The sequence below is a fragment of the Xiphophorus couchianus genome, chromosome 12, assembly GCF_001444195.1.
Source record: "Xiphophorus couchianus chromosome 12, X_couchianus-1.0, whole genome shotgun sequence".
NCBI classification, from domain to species: Eukaryota; Metazoa; Chordata; class Actinopteri; order Cyprinodontiformes; family Poeciliidae; genus Xiphophorus; species Xiphophorus couchianus.
The window spans coordinates 15,841,694-15,862,873 of NC_040239.1; the positions used below are offsets into that span (position 1 = coordinate 15,841,694).

Consider the following 21,180-nt stretch of genomic DNA (forward strand, 5'->3'; position numbering starts at 1 on the left):
GGGGGGGGGCGTTTTTTTGCCCCTAAGTGCATTGAAAAGCTGCACATCATGTCAGCAATTGAGAGACATGTGTGATGTGAGTGCACACAATCACACTTTAAGGTGGTTCAGTTCAATTAAAAGTGAAAGGCAGTACAATCTAGGGAGATGACTGATGAATGCGGTGCCTAAATTTATCACTTCAGCTGGTTGATCTGGCATTCTGCGACTGTCAGGAAAAGAAAGGGGATAAATGAAAAATGTGGTGAAAAGTGAGTCAAAGTGAGCACCGAGCTGGCTGCGCAAAAATAATGAACAATACCGATGTTAAAAAGGAAGGAATAAATATAAGGACCTGGTTTGGAGAATACAGACTATAAAGAGCCTTATCAGAGTGACTCAGTAAAGGTGCTGGGTCTCCACATGTTGCCTTCACTTCTACTTGGCATTCACTCTGCAAGCCCGTGCAGTTCTGCTGGCGGGCGTCTTCCAGGAGATACTCCCTCACTTTGTCTTTTAACAGTGATGGTAAAGAGGGATCTCTCACACTTTGGTCCAAACAAGAAAATATTCTCTTTTCGAATCTTAGAAATTTGAAGGCCACTTCCTGTACTCATCTATCTGTTCTTTTAGCGACCGTTATTGTTCCCTTAGATACAGGAATTTGCATCCTAGAAAAAATGACTAAACGCAGCATAAAAGTTATTTTTGTCCAAGATCCCCAAAATCTTCCTCTCCATATTTGAGCTGCACAAGATGCTCACAGTGGGAGTTCCAAGTTTCAGATTTATCTTCTGTTTTGACATCAGTCTAAATGAAAAGAGATGCATCAGCAGTAACGCTTAGAAAAAAGAAAAAAAACATTTTATCAAGTAGACATGTGCTGAGGAGGAGAAAACCAAGATAATATCCTTTATCCTTTGAATAAGACAGAAAAGTGACCCCAGAGATGCAAATCCTGGAAGTACACTGAGCACCAGAAAAACATGAATACATTGTGTTTCTAGAAGATTTCCAAATCTCTAGCATGTGGTTTGGAAAGCATGATTAGTATGTTTTGGAGTATTAAAGGGTCTATAATAGGTACAAAAGAAAGTCTTGTATAACAAACTGACCCACAGATGGTATTACTTTAACATTAACCCTTACAGATCCAACATGAAGCCTAAACTGCAGATGCAATTATTCCACAACATCTCCATGACCTTATGCAAGACTTGGAGTTAAAAATCAGATTTTTTTTTTTTTGATTTATTCAACAATAAACTTCACTGCCTTATATTTAACTTTGATGTGATGGACAAACACAAAGTTTTGCAAAGTTGTGAAATGGAAGAAAAATTATTTCTTTCCAAAAATTTGCCGCAGGGTCAAAGTACCCCTACATGAAATGAAATCTGACTGAGCTTGAACTATTTTGTAAACATTAAAGAGCAAAAATGTCCATCTCTGGATGTTCAAAGCTGGTGGAGACACAACAAAGGTCTGAAATTGCAGCTGTATGTAGTTCTGTAGTATTGACTCTGTAGCAGAGAGTTAAACTATAAAACTTTTTTTTTAAGAAGCAATCCTTTTCCTTCCACTTCACAATCATGTGTAGGTCTAAAAGACAAAACCACAATTAAATACATTCACATTTGTGATTGTAACATTGCAAAATATGAAAAAATTATGACAGTATGACTACTATTGCAGTATCAGATCTAAGTTTGGTTTACAATCTAAAAAAAAGCTAAATAAAAGGATAAAAATGTCTTTCCACACACAGAACCTTCAACATTAACAAGCATTTTTCCAATATTTCTATCCCGGTGCCCTAACTTTACCCTGTAGCGTCATGTTTAGTAGAAGCGCCGTTCATCTTAAATCCCTCCTCTGCTGACTGATACGTTCAGCGTGGGGAGATGATGGGTGGCAGGACGGCCGAGCAGGCAGCCAGACTGAAGCAATATTCCAGACGAAACACATAATGACATAATAACAGCCCATCTCTGCCTCAGATGAGTTCACTTCACAATAACAACTTTCAGCTGTGTGTGATAATCATCTGTAAGAGGAAGAAGGTTTGTCTTTCTGTGGATTGCAGACTGTATCTAACACGGCACTAGAGTTAGAGTGTAACTAACAGAGCATCAGGATGAAACAACCAACTTTTTCACCCTGACTCTGAGCTGCACAACATCCATCCAATCTCAAACCTGAACTCACTTTGAGAACAAGTTTTATTTCAAAGTAAGTGTCTTATGTAGAGTGTGAGGAGCAGAAATCAGTCATCATTTATAAATGCCACTCACAGTCTTGTGAAGTAAATTTAAAGCACAACAAATTCTTTCCTTATCCACGATTTTAAAAGTCAGCAGGACAACAATTGTATATTATTATTACATTTCACTCCACACATTTGGAGGAGCAGGAAGAAAAGTCACTGTTGAAAATAAAGAACGTACGAAGCCATGATTCAAACTTGCCACAAGTCAGAGGACACGGCAAGCATGTAGTAGAAGGTTCTCTGGTCAGATGAGACAAAAATTAAAAAGTAGTCATCAAAATAAAGGTTGTAGCTCAATCTGAACACACCCTTCCCATATTCAGCAGGCGCAAAACTGGTGTAAATAGATGGAGCTCAAACAAGCCAGTGCTGGAAGAGAAACTGTGACTGCAGAAGATTTGAGTTTGGGTCCATACACATACAGGTTTGGTTACAGCATATCCATGTGTCAGAATGGCTTTTTTTAAACTCCAGGCCTAAATTCAACTGGGAATCTGTGGCAAGACTTGAAAACTGCTGTTTGTAGTTTCTCTTCATCTAATTGAGCTGTTTTGCAACAACAAATTAGCAAAAAATCCAGGCTGCAGATGTGTGGACAGATAGTAGCGACACACTTGAAACTGTAATTTCTTAAAAGATGAAAAAAAAAATCCCATAAAATGCTTAGAATTTTGTGGTTGTAACATAACAAAATGGGAAAAATTTAAAAGGGGGAATACATGGTACTAAATACCAACTGAAAGCCGTGACTTTTAATAAATCTTACTGTGCCCTCATGTGCACCACAATTGGTGGGTTTGTGCAAATTGTTGTTTACAATCTCATATTCTTTTCATACAAGTTTCATGCTCTGTGTCAATTACACAATGATGCTGAGCAGTCATTGGAGTAAAATCCACAGAACAGCAGCGGATCACAACATCAAGTTGCAGTGGCTTAAAGTTTTGCTGATGGTTGATCAAGTTGCAGCATGTTTTACCTAGGATACACACTTTCATTCTGGTTCATCCTGGTTCTAAATGGGCAACATCTGTTTAAGTTGGAAACATATGAGAGGGAAATAAAAAAAAATAGAGACAGACGCAGTCTACTTACTGAGCCTGCATTTCTTGCAGCCCTCATCACAGGGAAGGCAGTCCCGTTGATCATCGTCTGAAGCCTCATCTGACAGAAAATACAAGAGAACTGATATAAGGAATAAAATACTAAACATATTTCTCATTTCTTGAAAAGTGCTTTTGTGACTTTTAACTTTTTCAAACATTACATTTAGTCTAAATCAAGTAAACTGAATCAAAATGTTACAGGAGAATGAAAATTAAAAACAATATAGTTGCAGATCTTCTGTCATGATGCAATCTCTTCATGTACAAACTCTCATTGCTGGAATCCATGTTCATTTCAGACCCACTGGCGCAAAAAGCTCCATCTCCGTTCTTTATCTCAAATACTGCGAAAAGCAGAAGTCTCAGCTTTCGCTCAGTTCTCCCCTGACGGCCATTCCCAGCTGATCTCATGCTTTGATATAAACTGTGAGGTGTTCATCTTTCACAAGCTCTCAGAGGATAAAAATGAGGATTAAGATCAGAAAAAAGGGGAGGGGGGGCCTGCACCATGTGGGCCTTGGTAGATGGACTAGATTAAGGCACGCCAGCAACTGTGCTTCCAACATTTTTCCCTTTGTTGAATATCAAAGATGATGGAAAGATGGCATGAACTCTCTAATCATATAACTAACATCATGCTGGGAACATCTGAGAGCTTCTCAGATGTGAAATTTAAAATGAGAGAAGAATCTACTTCTCTACAACAAATGCTCTGACAGTTTATCATTAAGAGACTTTAAAAAAAACAGAAATCAAATCCAAAAGTTGCTTTGCTTTTTTGTTTTGTGTTGCTAAGCAGATAAACTGAGGCATCATTGTTGAATCATGACGCATTAATTCAATGATGTAATGTTGGTTATTATAACTATTATCTTTCTGACTAAATTTCTCAGAGTTGTGCCACAGTTAACCTTATTATGCAGATGTATGATACAGAAGAAAATGTGTCACCGTTTATGTGTCTCTAACCTGTGCTGCACTCCAGTTGGACACAGTGGCCATTTCTGAGCCTGTATCTGGAGCTGCACTGGACGCAGCGGTCTGCTGCAGTACAAACGACGCATTCTGCAGGACACGGCTCGCAACACATCATTGCAGAATGGAAGAAGCCCTCAGGACAGGCTTCCCGGCACTGATTCTGAAACAGGTATCTGGGTTCACCCAACCTGTCTGGGTTGAAACGGGAAAAAAAAGAGATGAGGGCTTTCATGGGAAGGAGAAGCTGATGAAAAACACAGGCATGCAGACAGACACACACTCTCAGACGGAGGTTTAAGAGTAATTTAGGTTTTAGGAAACCACTGTCTTAAACGTGAAGCATCATTCAAGAATGTGCAGTCTCATCTGCCTAGCAGAGATCTTCATTACCCTTAAATATTTTCATAATTTGCTACCCCACAACCACAAATATGGATAGTTTTTTTTTGTAGATTTCATGTGATAAACCAGAGGTCTAAAAGAGCCATTTTTGCCTTCAATGACATTTACTCAGTTGTTACATGATTTCATGGAAAAAAAGATAAACATCAACTACAAAATCTTTCTTGCAATTTTCAAAGCATCACAGCTTTATTTCTATTTCTACAAGTTTAAAAAATACAGAAAATAACAAAACTTCTGTGGGATGTTGAAATTTGTGGAAAATGATGAAGAAAAAGATTACTTAGTTGCCCACAGACACACACACACACAAAAATCTTCCATTTTGGAAATTCAATGCAATAATTCCATGTCAAAAGAGGAAAAACTACTAAAATCTACATTTGTTACATTTATTTTTAAAAACATTAGCAGGCAACATTTTAAGGGCCATTGTGGAAGGTCCAAAGAGCCACTTGCAGCTCTGGAGTCTCAGGTTGCAGGTCCCTGTGACAGACCAACATGGAGAATAACATCATTATCCTCCTTTTCCACCTGAACATTTATTAGAATCTGCATAGACCGTTTATCCTGAATCTGAAGTTTTCATGTTGTGCATTGGAATTTATAGGTACAGTCTCCATAACATTTTTATTTTATTATCACTGGTTATCTTCATGTGTGTTTGTGTTTTCCCCATTCTATTCTATTCTATTCTATTCTATTCTTCAACAGCACTAGGGAACCTAGATAGGACAGGAAGGAAGAAGTTTGCTGCTAAATAGACAGCAATCGTCAAAGAAAACTCCATAGAGACAGCAAAAATATTTGCAGTGCAGTTTCTAGTTAAATCTTATGTTAAAATTTTTATAAACTTTATATGTGTTATTTTAATTTTGTCTAGAAAGTTTTTTATTTGCAGTTTCTTTTACTGTCATGCTCCCTCATTTAAAAGTGACAGCAGGGATCTAAAGCATCACTATCAAAGGTCAGTATCAGAAAATCTCCTCCGTATCTTGCTCTTCTGGATGCATACCTTGTGTGGGTGTGTGTGTGTGTGTGTGGGTGTGTGTGTGTGTCTCTGAGATAAGAGAGGCTGTTCTGAGGAAGAAGCCGGGTGAGACAGATAGAAGTTCTGTTCCTGCTGTTATTGTTATGTCTCATTGAGCCTCAGACAGACTTGCAATTAAACGGAACCACATTTTCAAACATAGGCTGACAAATTTTTCGGCTAATTGAAAGTGTGTGTGACGAGGAAATCTGGTGTTAATTCTTTTCTCGGACATCTGGTACCTCAAAGTGAGTGTAGGTGCGTAACAGTATCTCCCCAGCGTAAACACTCTCATTCTGACAGCCATAATACCGTCTGCAACAGTGTGATAAACACAGTTGCTCCTGATACCATCAGACTAATATTTCTTCAGCTGCAGTCTGTTAATGACCTCTGAGATTTATATTAATATGAGAAAAAAGGAGTGAGGATTAGCTGCTCAGAATCAGAGGATGACAGCACTTAACACCGGGGTGGGTTTCACATTGAGGAGCGAGGAAGAAGATAAATGGACACCGTTACAGCAAAGACATCAAGGGTGGATCATTCGAAGACTGATTCTCCCTTTCTAAAACACATCTATCAACAGCAACATTATAACTTAATTAGATCCATTTACTTTCAGAAGATTAATTGGGGATGTCTGACACAAATGAGCCTTAGCTTGGTCTAAAAGCACATTTGCTGCAGTCAGCAGTCAGAGCCGCGCCAACAGTTTCAGACCCCTTGAGTTTTTCACATTTTCTCAGGTTAAATCTACAAACGTCTGTGGATGTTATTGAACTCTAAAGTGAAAAACAAAGTAAAGTAGTAGATAAATAGGAAGTGGTGGGAAATTATGCAAGCTTTTGCATTTTTCTGTGTGGCAGACTATGTTTTACTGCAACTACAGCTGCTGAGGAATGCTTCTACCACCTTTCCACATTTAGAGATTTAAAATTTGCATCCATTCTGAATCTGTGTACATTAATTTTCAAGTATTCTCATCATTATTTAGATCTGGGTCATTCTAATGCATGAATATGCTTTGAGAACCATTGCGCTGTAGCTCTGGTGAATTTCTCAAGCCTTTTGTAGCCTCAGAGGTTTTCATCCAGGAGTTCCTGATCTATCTTCCCGTTAAGAGCTTCCATATCCCTGCGGAAGAAAAGCATCCTCTGCAGCTCCCCAAGTACAACGAGCTTCTCTGATTCCTCTCTGATTTTTTATTTCCTTGCGCAGCGTGTCAGTTTGTGTTGATAGGTCTGGTTAGGCTTGTAGTTCCATCAAACTTTTCCATTTCAGATGATAGATTGATCAGTACTCTTCAGATGTGCAAAGCCCTTACTGACATGTCTGGTGTGTTCCCTGATTTTCACGAAGAAACTGTTTTGTATTTGGGTATTTAACGTGTTGGGGGCTGAACAGAAATGCATGTCAGACTTTGAAGATTTTTTTTTCTGTAAAACCTCTTTAATACAATGAATTATTTTTCATTTCTTCCCAGTTCTGTATTACTTTGTATTGGGTATATCCCACAAAACCTTCATGAAATACATTGAAGTTTGTGGTCACAAGTGGGAAAGTGGTATGAAAATGTTTGTGAGGTTTAGTCACAACTTGACATGTTCTGAGTCTACAAACACAGGCAGCACATTGAGAAATTTTCACTTAGTAGCTATTAAATACCAAAGCTAAATCAATACCCTGTGCAACACGGCGAGTCAATACACCAACTCTAGTAATTATCTTCCTTGATGATTTCTGAAACATTTCAGAGATCAATAATTTACTCAAACGGAGGAAGGGGTGAAACTTTTCTAACTTCCTGTTGCAGCTAGTTGTGCTAATGCTCGCTAACATAGAAACACCTGGTGACTCATTTTTACTTGTAGCTGATATTCCTGTTCTCCGCTACAGCAGTGACACAGAACATCAGGGTTGGTATCTGCAGCTTTGGAAACATAAACCACTCATTGCTGCTCCCACTGTAAATACACTTCTGTGCCGATACAAGCCTGTTAAATTAACACACATTCAACTTGCAGAGATGATGAAAAAAACAAAATATTTTACTTTGGCACCTGCAAATATTTTTCTATTTTCACCACAAGAAAAAAAAAAAAAACAGAACAATTTGAATGTATTTATCTCTGTGGGAGTGTTTACCTGTGTCACAGCTGGTGCAGCTATCTGGACCCTCAGCAGTGCACGCCTTGCAGGTGTTATGACAGGGAAGACACTGCTTCCCCTGGACATAGCGCCGCTCCTGGCAGCGGATGACACAACGGCCATCTTCAAAGAACCTACATGGAAGCATGAAGCAGAGCTACAGCTGAAACATTAACACTGTGTATTAAGAAGTTAGATTTATCCTTGGAAATGAGCAGAATTTCCCATTATCTGAACCCGCCCATCTGTGAATTCATGTCTGATTTATAAAAGCATCAACTCTGTTTTCGAACCACAGTGCAGTGGTTGGATTGTAAAGCAATGTTTGCACCACTTCACTTTAGCTTACATCTTTTAAATGAACAGTGCAGATGAAGAATGTTCCACATTTTGTTTTGTTTCAGGTTTGTCTCAGCATGGATCCATTTGTTTTTATTCCTTCATTGAGTTACACACAGCAGTGCGAAGGGACTCACAAAAAGTAGTTTTAATAGAGTGTTTTGTAACACTTTTTGTACATAGAATATGCCTCTTTGCATAATTATTGAAAAACTTCTCTTTGTACTTGGCTGAAGAGAGTTTGGCAGCCTGGAGGTTTCTTGGGAAAGATACCACAAGCTTGGCATACCTTTGTCTTGGAGGTTTTTCTGTTTCTTTTTGGCAGAATCAGTCCTGAGTGAATTTTAGCTCTCTCTGGAGAAGCTCTGCTGGGTTCAGATCCAAACTCTGGCTTGCTGCGTCCAAGACCTTAAACAGTTTTTGTGTGTGCGTGTGTGAGAGAGAGAGAGAGAGAGGCCATTCCTTTGTTTTCTTGGCTGTGTGCTTTTGTTATTGTCTCCTTGAAACTTAAGCCTCGGTGCCAGATTAAAGTCCAGATGATTGTAGGAACATATTCAGTTATATTCAGTTTGCTTTATATTTTCATGCATCTTTCTACTCTTTCCTGACCAAACTTTCCTGCAAAATAAAGCTGCAATAATTATATTCAGCTGGAAGGATGGTACAGAGGTAACACACTGTGGCAGGTTTGATTCTTAATTGATCCTAATAGCTAGAGAGTCATTCGAGTGGCCGTTTGGTCATTTAACAGAGGACTTTAACAAGCCTTTTAGAAACAATTAGCTTCTCCCCGCCTCCACACCTTCACTGTTTAGTGAAGTGCTGCACCGGTAACTTGTTCTCTAAGTTCTTCTGTCAACACAAAGTAACATTAGATGTGGATTTCTATTATCCTGTTCAAAATTTGTCCTGCTAGCTTCTTGTTTTGGAGTTAAAATGCAATATTTAAACATCTCCAAAGCTCAATCTTATAATAAATGTGTACCAAAAAGTGCGAGTGAAATTCTAACAATAGCTATGAGTTTTAATGGAGATCACATTTATGCAACCACATTATTTAAGTCTTTTGATTTCTCCCTCTAGAAGATTTAAGTTTATTTCTTTAGTTGAGTTGTACTGTTTCAATATTATAATAAAGGTGAAAGATGTTTTGCAATTATTTCTCTTGGCATTACTATTTTACACTACAACAATTTGGCATTTTAACGTGTGCAGATTTTTTTATATCCACTGAGGCTCATAGCGACTACCATAGTTAAGATCAAATCACACAAACTATGAACTTTGATAATCATCTTAACATATCTAGCTTTAATATCATCTCTTTTAAAACTGGTCTGGGAAATCAACAAACGTGTGAAACAACAAAAAGTCTGAAAACATGTACTCTGCACTGGTGACGTTTCCTTGAGAAAGGTTTTAACCTTGTATCTGGGCAGACGGTGCAGGCTTCACTTTCCGGACCCGTGCACTGCAGACAGGAAATGTCACAAAGATGGCACGTTCCCTGTTTACTCAAGTACTCCCCTGCAGACAGAGAGCCACAAAAAACAGCTTCATTACAGACCCGCTGCAACATTATCATTCAACCCATTATAGTCCATCCATCCATCCATCCATGTTCTGTTCACCCTTGTCCCTAATGGGGTCGGGAGGGTTGCTGGTGCCCATCTCCAGCTACGTTCCAGGCGGGAGGCGGGGTACACCCTGGACAGGTCGCCAGTCTGTCGCAGGGCAACACAGAGACATACAGGACAAACAACCATGCACACACACACTCACACCTAGGGAGAATTTAGAGAGACCAATTAACCTGACAGTCATGTTTTTGGACTGTGGGAGGAAGCCGGAGTACCCGGAGAGAACCCACGCATATACAGGGAGAACATGCAAACTCCATGCAGAAAGACCCCGGCCGGGAATCGAACCCAGGACCTTCTTGCTGCAAGGCAACAGTGCTACCAACTGCGCCACTGTGCAGCCCTACCCATTATAGTTCAATTCAAAAACTTCTTGTTGATTCTTAAGGAAAATAAATTTGTGGTAACTCATATTATTGAAGTTCCTTCAAATAATTGTAGTGGATGCTGACAGGTGGAGGCAGGAAGGATCGCCTGTAGCAGTCTGTGTCGCAGCAGATCTGAAGGAGTCTCAGACTGAAGACACTGTTGATGTGTCACGGTCTGATGAAGAAGATGCTCAGGGTTGTCCATAATGTTCTTCATTTTATGAAGAATCCTTCTTCGCACAATAATCCAAAATAGAACCAGCCTTCTTTATTCAGATTGTTTAGCCATTTTTAAATCACTAGCTGATGCTGCGACCCAAACAGATGATGGCAGAAGAAACTGCGCAGACTGACTTTCAGCATCGTGCTGCAAAAATACTTTTAAAAAGTCACTCAGATAATAAAAGTTCTGAGTATTTTGGGTTTGGTTATTCCAGGCTTAAAGCCAGAGGTAAATGCAGATAATTTAAATTTCACTGATGAAAGATAATCTGCATTATAAGAACAAAGTTCAAACAACTTCCTAACCAGTTATACTTTTTATGACACTAGATATTTAAAAGTTTTAGAGTTTAATGGTTCTGTGTTTATTACCCATGATTGGAGACATTTCCACCTTTCAGCAGCACAAAAGCACAGTTGGGGTAATAAACACCACCCAGAAATTTCCAAATTAAAACTGCAGAGGAAAGTTTAACGGACTAACATCATCCCAGTTTCGAGTTGTAAAAACTTCGAAATAATGAAAGTTTGAAACAAATAAACTGTGATCGACCTAAGTAAGCAATTCTAAGAAAACATTTTGACAACAAAAAGATGTTGCAGTCACACATCTCTCAAAAACAGGAAGTGATCATCATCTATTGCTAGTAAATTATCTGCATCTGTCAAAAGACAGATGTACTTTGGTTGGTCATAAAATACCAACAAAAGTTTTAATGAAGACTTTTTTCTTCATTAAAAAATAAACCCTTTAAGTATTGCCAAACAGATGTGTGGCCACTTAATGGTTACACAGAAAAGGAGGAAAATGATACATTTTATTACAAAGATAATCTATAAAGGAAAATGCTATTGGGATTTTTTTTTTTTTTTTGCCAGGGATTGTTAAACAGTTTATATTCACTCAAAATTATTCTTCGGAATGTCTTAACACTCATTGTTTCTCTGTGTTTGAGACAAATAAAAGATAAAAGCAATTGCATATCAGTCTTAACATCCTCTCCAAACACTACATGTGTATCATTAGATTTAAATGACTTACTAGAACCAAACCACAAGTTGTTTAGTAAACTACCTCTTTCCATTATTACAAAATTTGGGTGACAAACTGTGCCCGCAAAATAAAGTTTTAACTGCTACATTTCTGTGGTGAATTTTACTTTCCCAAGTGAAGAAGTGACAGATGTGGAGTCAGAATTGGATCAGAACTTGCCTCTATTTGGACGCTAGCAGGTCACAAATGACAGCTTAGTAAATTATAGGCACACTTGGTGCTTTAATCTTCTACCGTAGGGTGCCAGTATAGTAGATACCTAAGCTAAGGTTGACAGAGAGCATTTCTCCTCACCTCCTCCTGCTCAATGAATAATTTTAAATGTTAAATTTTAAATCTTAATTTCAGTTTCAGACTCTGTTATCACTACTCTACTAGGGGTTGAACCAATTAGTCGACTAGTCGACTAGTCGACTCTAGGACGTCTCGCGAGTTTTTACATTTCATGTCGACTAGTATCAGTCATGTGATTGCCGGTGGTGACAGCCTGTGCTGATCTGACAGCACAGTATACGTCACAAGACACAAGAAAAATAAGTTAATACATTAGTTTAAATGATATGTAGATGGATGCATATTTGTGGTTTTACAGTGTTTTTAAAAGGAGATGGAGTTGCAGCTGCAGTCCACTACAAAACACGAGCCGTCTAAAACTCGCCCCCTTCCCGCTAATGATGTCACTAGCCGGCTCACGAGTGTCTTTGTCACGACGATCTAACTAATACATTATGATGTTATGTTGCTGATTAAATAAAAGCCTGTAGTTGGTAATGACAGTGTATACTTGTCTGACATATATATAGCCGTGAGTTCGTGCTAAGAATGACACCTCGTGCTTAGAAGTGTCATCAGATCAGGTGTATGACACTCTGACAGCTGATCTGACAGAACACTGGCTACAAAATGGCGTCTTCATAACAGATCGAGGACAAGCCCGCATCTTGTCAAACAGGTAGAAATTCGTCAACAGTGTGGAAATATTTCACTAAAGATGACTCTTCTGGTTTAACTACCGTAACATGCAAAGCTGTGCTGAAGTACAACAAAAGTACGACCGCATCATTTGAAAAGGCATCCGCTAATGCTAATGCTAGCTCCTGAACAACCGGCTCGATCCAGTCAGTTGTCAGTAACTTCATTCATGAAACGTCCAGCTGTGACAGGACACCGGCGGCAGCAAATCACAAATTTGCTTGTGAATTTCATTGTCAAAGACATGAGACCACTAGCTGCTGTCCACAGAGAAGGATTTAGAGATTTGCTACAGTTTTTCGAACCTAGCTCGAACTAGCTTTTCCGTGAAAACGGGTAATAAAGCCTGTACGTTACTCCAAAGCTTTGCGTCTTGCGTTGCTATGACGTCACAATGACTAGTCAACTCGACATGGACTCGACTTTTATCATGTTGACGTTGACTAGAAAATATCTTAAATCGTTCAATCTGCTGAGTCAGCAGAGCTTCCTGCCGCGCATCGGGCGGAGGAGAAGCAGGTGGTTTCGTTGAATTCAGCTGTAACCAAACGGGATCCGTTCATAACAAGTTTGGCTTGTGATGTTCCAAAAGCACCATGTAGTCAGTGTGATAGTTTGACTCCTATAGTAACTATCCAGAGATCATCAGCATCAGCCGGTGTTTAGAAAAAAAAAGTCAGACCCGACTTTGTGCAACAAACTTTTCCCCGCTGCTCACGAAGAATCTCCATAATAGACTTAGTAACAGCAGGAGAAGGAGAGTGTGTGTGTGTGTGGGGGGGGGGGGGGGGGGGGGGGGGGTGTCAATATTTGCCGTGAAAATAGCTAATAAAGCCTCCAAGTAGTTGTGAAGGGTTTTTGCGCTTACGTCACTATGACGTCACCGCGACTAGTCGACATCGACTCGACTATTATCATGATGTAGTCGACCTTAAAAAATATGTAGTGTTCAACCCCTATACTCTACCCCTGACATTGCTGACTGAGTTTGGTATTCAAAACCTGACATTTTTAGTCAACTTTCATCTACGTATATGCACAGCTCTTATGTGCTCATTTTTTTATTTTGTGCTATTTGTGTATTTTTCCAATGTTGCTATATAAATGAATATACTGCTATGAGTCAGAAACCTAAACAAAAAATAAATAAATAAATTGTGAAAGTTATGATCTTTATATTCATTTTTGTGACCAAGCAGCAAAAGCATCATCACTGAGACTGGCTTTGTTTTAGCTTGAGGTTCATAACTCCACTGCTAAAAACGCTGAACCTGTGCGTGGGTTTCAGAAGTGCAGCGAATTGAGATTTGCCTGCTGGAAACCTCTGCGACTGGCAGAGTAATCAATGAATCATTGCATCAAAAACATTATCACAATTACCATGGCCCTCTGGGTGGATGTGCAATTATGATTCCACAAAGGGCAGAGGCATTACCAAAGTTATTAAACAATGTTTGAAAATGGTCCCCCACCCCACAAGAATAAGAGAACAAACTTCTGAAAATTCATAGAAATTGTCTTATATTGCTGGCAGTGAACTAGAAGTTTCCACAAATCCATTGACCCTAAAAATGCAAACAAGTGGCGCATAAACATCGTCTCCCCTCACTTTGCTGTTAAACAAAGGTGACAAACGCTGGTTTAAGCATAACGACGGAGCAGGATGTTTGTGTAAGAGTAGAAAGCGAGAGCATCCTTCTCCGGAGCGGTGAGGTTTGTCTGTGCTCTCCGGCTTTCGGTGAAAAGCTCAATTGTTCCTCTGGAAAACAAAGGAGGTTCTTTGTGTACAAACACAACAGGCGGCAGCTTCCCATTCAGCCTAGCTCTGCTGAAACCATTCAAAAGCCCCCCAGCCCTCTGCCACCCGAATGAGCGCCGTCACTCTTCCTCACGCCCGCCCCCGCAGACAAACAAACAGAGAGCCAAGTTCTCAGGGGACCGAGGGCCACAGTGCTCTACTCAGCAGAAACCTTCCTGGAGTGCCATCCAGGAAGACAAGAGAGGGGGCGACACTCAGGGTGGTAAAACGTCTGTCCTCTGTTGTGGACGCTCAGGTCTGAGCTTGTAAGGGCAGCAACAAGTTGCTGTTGTGAGACAATGCTGACATCGTATACTAGAGAGTCTGAATCCCAGCTCCACAACTCTTCTACATCTTCTCACACTCAGTCCAAGAAAGCAGAACAAACACAACTTGACTACATCCTCCAGCAGATACATTTAGATTTTGGAAATCTTGAACGACGTACAAATACTAGATACTTTAGTGTTCAGATAAATCTTCAGAATAACTACAACATACAGAATCTTGCGAAAGGACTGATACTCCTTAAGCCTTTGCCATTATGGGATGTTCTGATAACCAAGGCTACTTCTAAAGTGGAAAGAAATAAGAGTTTCAGATATTTTTTTTTACAAATTCAACTAGGAAAACTGATGTGTGTTTGTCTTCAGCTCTCTTTATAGGACCACCTTTCAATGCAGTTATCCCTGCAGATTTTGTGGCATGGTGTGGAAACAATCATGTCAACTTCAATGAGAACAACACAAAGGAGATAATTGTAGGTTTCTACAGAAACAGAGTTAGATCAAACTCTATTTCCATCAGGGGAGAAGAAGTGGAGGTGGCTGAGGAAAATAAATACCTCAGTCTTCATCTGGACAACAGACGGAAAGGACAGAGCAGGATGTACTTCAGGAGGGATGCCACACTTTTTAGATTTACAGCCATGAGAAACTTTGAAAGCCGTGTATCATTTTTACCACTTCACAATTATGTATCATTTAGTGTTTTAAAAATCCTAATAAAGTCAATTGTAATTTGTGGCTGTAATTATCAAAGAAAGAAAGTTGAAGGGGTAAAATTATCTTTACAAGGCAGTCAGTGTATTTCACACAGTGTCCCAGTCTTGTTGGTCTAGACCGTGCATTAAAATCATGTTAATACCATTAATCATCTATTTAAGAGGTTTAAAGTTTCCAAAAATCCTTTAGGGATTTTATATTCTTACAGCCATCATAACTACTGTACTTACATGACTTGTTTTTGAGCAAACATTTAGGAATCAGCTATAAGGGGAAAACTGTTTACTATGCATCAAATCCACTAGATCCCACTAGGTCAATGCTTTGAAATCATGATTGATGAAAAGTGAGTTTATATTTAACAATTCCCAGAGGATCCGCCGTCAGAAACTACGGTTTTCTGAAACAAGTTTGATGTGATTAAAGATTCCCGACATGTCACATCCCGATGTAACTTTTATCAATAAAGTCAACAAAATTCATAAACAATTTATTTCCATTTTATCAAGACTGAACATTCTATGTTACTGTTGTATTTGGTGAGGATTAGACGTAATTACCACTTTTGGAGGAAAGAGGCAGATTTAAGTAAGAGGGAGTGGCCAAAAAAGTTGGCATGATGAGCAAAATATGTGAAAACATTGGACAACATCTCAATTTATCAGCCAAGAAGATAGAGATTGGGCACAAATGAGCCTTGAAAATTGATAAAGACCACAAGCATATAAATGCATTTATTATAAAGTGGCTTAAGGATAAGAAAGTCAATGTTTTGGAAAGGCTGTCACAAAGCAATGAGAAGTTGTGGGCAGATCTGAAAAGGTATGCATGAGAGTAAGATGAGTTACATCATTTCTATCAGGAGGAATGGAGCAGAAGTCTAGTGAGGACGGAAAACCAAAAAGCTTAGAATCAAGTCAAGTTGATGCTGAGAAAATGTATGTAAAGCTCTACATTTAATTGAATAAAAACCACTGTCAGATAGTGAGAAAAGTGTTTTGAGTTTTTATGTTGCGTATATTAATATCAAGTTTATACTGCATCTCCTCCAAAACACTCAGCCTCAAGGAATGTGGAGCCTTTATTAAATCAGCTTGACTGATGAAAACGTATCACTTTTCAAAATGTAACTCAGTGTAGAGTAAAAGCAGATTTTCAGATCTGTTCTTTAAAAAAAAAAAAAAAAAAAGGAAATAATTCACGATGCTAATACAGTAACAATTTCATGGTAAAAAAAAAGTGAATAAAAGAAAACCGAGAAGACAACAGAACCGTAAACAGATTAAACGTTTTAATAAGAACACTTAAGTAAAGGTAATAAAAAAAGATTTTCAAAACTAGGACTTTGAGTAACATTAATAATGCATTGTCACAGATATGTCACAAGTACACAATAAAAACAGCTTTTATACGAGGGGCTGTATGTGTGTGTCTACTGTCACACAGATCAAAAGTCATCTTAAACAATGACCAAGATTAACTTCTTTTAACCCAAACAGGGGACTTTCTTTATTACAAATCACCAACAACCATTACCAGTCCACAGTACAACAATTCATCTAATACTGTAAAGGCTCCAGGCTGCAGGCATCAACACCCACCAAAAAGTACCATTCAGAGAGGTTTTTATTTTCCCTTTTAGGTTTATTTGTGTTTTTTTTTATTTTTAATTCTTATTCAATGTTAAAAGCCAGCATTTCTGGAATAATTTACGAGCTCCATCAGGTAAAGCTCAAAGACGGACAGGAGGGGAGCGCAGCTCGGACGTCTATTGGGCTCATCACTGAAACTTTTTTTCTTTTAATTATGTGAATTTTTGACACAGTTTTGAGTTCTGACACCGACAGCTTCCCTTTAGAGAAAAATAAAGAGAATCAAATGTGTGACTATACCTTTAGCTTAACAAAACAACTCAATTTGTCTAAAATTGAGAAAAATAAGGATAGAAATGTGACGGCTGTTTCCTGTCCAACTGCCTCTCAGTGAGCTTTATCTGCAGATGCAAACATCATTAAATGAATATATTATGTAAGAATTGTCAGAGAACCTCAGTTCATGTGCATTGTCATTGTAACAGAATAAAGAGAGCAGAAACTTCTAAAACTCTATTTTATTTGAGAACAGTAACATATAGGGATGCACCGATACAGATACAATATCATTACTTGACAATAGTTCCCTTAAGCTGTGTCATACAGGGCATGTGGAGAAAGGTAACCAACATTTCAATGAATTTCAGACCCCAGTAACAAGTCTGACAGATATTGCAGTTTTCTTATCCAACAAAGTAAAGGAAGAAGCTTTGAAGTGTGAAGTCACTGCAGTGGATAAACTCGGTCCTCAATTTTTGGGCCATGAATCTTCGTCACACGTGTGAAAACGTGGCATCGGTACATCCCTAGTACCGCAAATTCATTATAACTTACTGTGGAGCTCCCCTCCCTGCAGAACGATCTGGAAAGAATGACTATCGACTCTTGAATGAATCAATGCCGTCTGGGCTTACATCAAGAATTAATGGCAATCTCCTGGACACCGCAATAAAGATAAACACACCCACATACACACTACTCAGAGGGGCAGATGGATGTTTGAAGTAAATGAAAAGAGTTGGTTCTGCTCAGTAATGTGCATCAGTCTTGGCGTACGCCGAAGTCTGTAACTTCAAGTAGTGGCTGATAAATGTGTCTGCGCTCCTGCTTAAAGGTGCATGTGTGTGGTGTGGATATACATATATAAATATAGACATTTATGTATTTATATATGTATATATAAATGTGCATCAGTGTACTGCGTGTGGTACGTACTAAAGTGTGAATTTGTCTTCTCTCCCCTCAAACAGCCAGAATCAGCCCAGACACGCATTATTTTCACATTATGAGCTACGTGGGTTTTTTTTTTTTTTTAATCTTCGCCTTCTTTGACGTATATTTACAGGCAGAAAACCATGGCATCTCCTACTGTATGCTCACTTTCTCCATCTGTTGGTCATTAGCACTGGAAGGAGATGAGAAAGAGGGGCCAAAACAAAAAATGCACACAGACGTATTGAGAGGTCTGCAGGCTGAGAGGCTCCTGTTTTTAACTATGCTCTGTACACTGGCAACAAATACAAAGAAGGTTCAATTATTTTGGCATCAATGCTTTGGTCACAAAATACCAACACCTTTATTTTCTTTTGTTTGTTTGCTTTTTTTCTTGTTGTTGTTGTTTTCAATAGCTCATTTTTCTTGAAGTAAGTCCCAGTCGTTTCACACCCTGATCATGTGTTTGTCCCAGTACTGAAAAAAAGGTAGGTTTGTTGTAGTCCTGTCATCGCACCTCCGATGCGTCCTTTAAAGAGGCACAGATTTTCTTATAAATTATGTGACTGTGAATGCTCAGGCAGGTAGAGGGAGGAGGGGGGTTAAAGAAGAAGAGGGTTGGCCCCCGTGCCCTCCCACCCCTCCATGCGCTCCCTCTCGCGCCCGGTGGCGGCATCCCGTCACCCCTTTTGCGAGCACGTTCTGCAGCACAGCTGCTGCAGCACTCTCCTCTGGCAGAGATTGTTCTTTTTAACGAGCACGCAGAAACCGCCTTCCGCCCAAGATTCTTCATTTGCTTTCCACAGACCAGGAAGAGGAGATGCAGGCGGAGGGAAAGGGAGAGAGGGGGGCAAACATTACAGAGAAACACACACAAGGAAGAACCATTAATAATGACAAGCAGAGTTGCATGATTGGTCAGGAGAATGTTCAGGTGACAGGAAGGAGGTTTTTTTTTTTTTTTGATCCAATCACAGGGATGTTCATCGAGGTGGAAAAGGATTGTGGTCCAGCGGAGTGATGTCAGGAGATCAGAAAATGGATTTGGGGGAAAGAAAAGAGAGAGAAAAAGGGGAAAAAAGTGTCACACAATTAGTAAAATAATGATTTTTCCCCCCCAAAAAAATATTAATTTAATTTTTCCAAACTAGTGAACCCTCCATCTGTACACGGGCTTTTAACAAAAGCATTCTAATTTTAAAGTTGCAGACAAACCATCATCAAAATGAGACTTTTGCTTTACAAAGACAGACTGAGGGTGCACTTTAAGTAATACAGATCATCGTCAACATAAAGGTGACGCAGCAAAGCCACGTTCCAGAGCTTTATCTCATCACACGGATGTGTTTTCAGATCAACTAGAACATTCTTGCCCCAGCAGAAAATCGCAAGTTTCAGTCAAAGCATCATCAGACTGACAGGTCTGTGAGTTAGTCAAAACTATTTATGTCTAAAGAATCATAGACACAACATGCACAGTTTTAGGGGAAAAGAGAGCAGAGGAGAAAAAAACCGAATGTTCAACAAAAAAGATGAATGCGGGAAAACAGACGTTATGAAGTAGACTTCAGGTCAGTGCAGAGAGAAACTTGGAAAAACTGTTTTAGAGATGGAGATCTTGTCAGTGAGGTATTTCCAGAGAAATGATATGTTGTGGGCATAAACTGTTAGAAAGCAACACATAAGCCAGAGCATGAAAGCAAAGGCAGACTGGGCGCTTGCTTTGGAGCTACAACAATGAGCGGGTTAGCAAAGATGTTAGTAAAGAGCTCAAAATGTTATCAAAAGGCCACAAGTTTTGCTGTGCATTGCAAAAATACTGTTAATTTATTCTACTGTTTATTTGGTCATCTAAAATTTATCCAACATTTTATTTCCCATTTCTAAAACGATCCCATTTCTATACTAAATGCTTGTACAATGAAACTCTATCCTATTTGCATGTTACGGCTAATATTGAAAATGCACACACACATATAGAGCATGTAGCTAATAAGAAAGCTGACAACTCACCATCTTTGCAGACTGTGCTAACCACGCAGGTTCCCGCCTCCAAGTTGTAGCCGCTGTTGCAGCTGCTGCAGTTCAGTTCCCCGGGTCCCAGGCACTCGAAGCAGCTATTATCACATCTGGCCAGGGTTAAATCCAGAATTACGTTACTAAACTATTAATTACGGTATTAAACTTTCTTTATATTGATACGGTTTAAATAAAAGTAAATAAGGAAACAATCAGAAAATTATGCAACAAAAATATATATAGTGAAAGTTTTGGGATTTAAGAAAATAATTTTAATAAAATTTTTTTCCCACAAAAAAACAAGAGAAAGTAAGAAGATAAAGATTCTGAACATCATCTTGATCACAACAAAACCCTTGCCCTGCGGGAATAATGAAAATAGGGAAAACGCCTATAAAAATGGTTTTCCTGATAGGAGAGGGGCTGACAGAGAATGAAAGAACTGAAGAGGGTAAAAGGTCGGGTGAGCAATAAATAATTCAAGGTGTGAGAGCAAAATACAAGGAATGCATCACAACGAGCGAAAGCAGCACACATGTCCGATTCTGTGGTGAGGATTGGCTTTGATGAAAAAAATAAACTGATCGTAAAATAAAAAACATTATCAGAGGATGTTTACGGCTGATTCTTACTTCTCCTTTATACATCTTAGCATTACTTAAAAGTGGCAGCAGAAAATAAACATCATCAGCCAGAAGAGCACCGATGTGTTTGTTCACAGTTTTATTCAGGCAGTAGCACATGGTGCTACAGTGTAGATTGTTTTCATAAACTGCAAAAAGTGAAAGGTTTTAAATGTAATCACACTTTATGCCATTAATCCTTACATGAAAATATTCTCCCAGCAGCATATTAATCTTTGATCTTCCCATTTAAGGCTGATCCAAGCAGCATAAAGACATAAAGAATATTTAATTATAATTTCAGATCTTTGGTGCTTTGTGTTGTTAAAACTAAAAAACATCAGCTTTTTTAAAAAACGACACTTTTTTTTTAGTGCAATATGTTTTTATGTTTTTTCTCTTAAAAATAGTTTTACTTTATT

At 38.9% G+C, this 21,180-nt stretch overlaps 1 protein-coding gene across 6 annotated transcripts in view; it reads right to left on the minus strand.

Moving 5' to 3' along the window:
- pcsk5b (proprotein convertase subtilisin/kexin type 5b) overlaps positions 1 to 21,180 on the minus strand; it is a 98,786-nt gene that overhangs the window by 16,361 nt on the left and 61,245 nt on the right. For 3 of the 6 annotated variants that reach the window (XM_028033215.1, XM_028033217.1, XM_028033216.1), the window contains 5 exons: positions 20,130 to 20,245; positions 9,679 to 9,781; positions 7,913 to 8,049; positions 4,324 to 4,524; positions 3,344 to 3,412 (listed from right to left, as the gene is read on the minus strand). In XM_028033215.1, the coding sequence (XP_027889016.1) occupies positions 3,344 to 3,412; positions 4,324 to 4,524; positions 7,913 to 8,049; positions 9,679 to 9,781; positions 20,130 to 20,245 (626 nt within the window). Of the gene's footprint in view, positions 1 to 3,343; positions 3,413 to 4,323; positions 4,525 to 7,912; positions 8,050 to 9,678; positions 9,782 to 16,380; positions 18,913 to 20,129; positions 20,246 to 21,180 lie in introns of those variants that run through there. The other 3 variants (XM_028033218.1, XM_028033220.1, XM_028033219.1) reach the window with 2 other exon arrangements.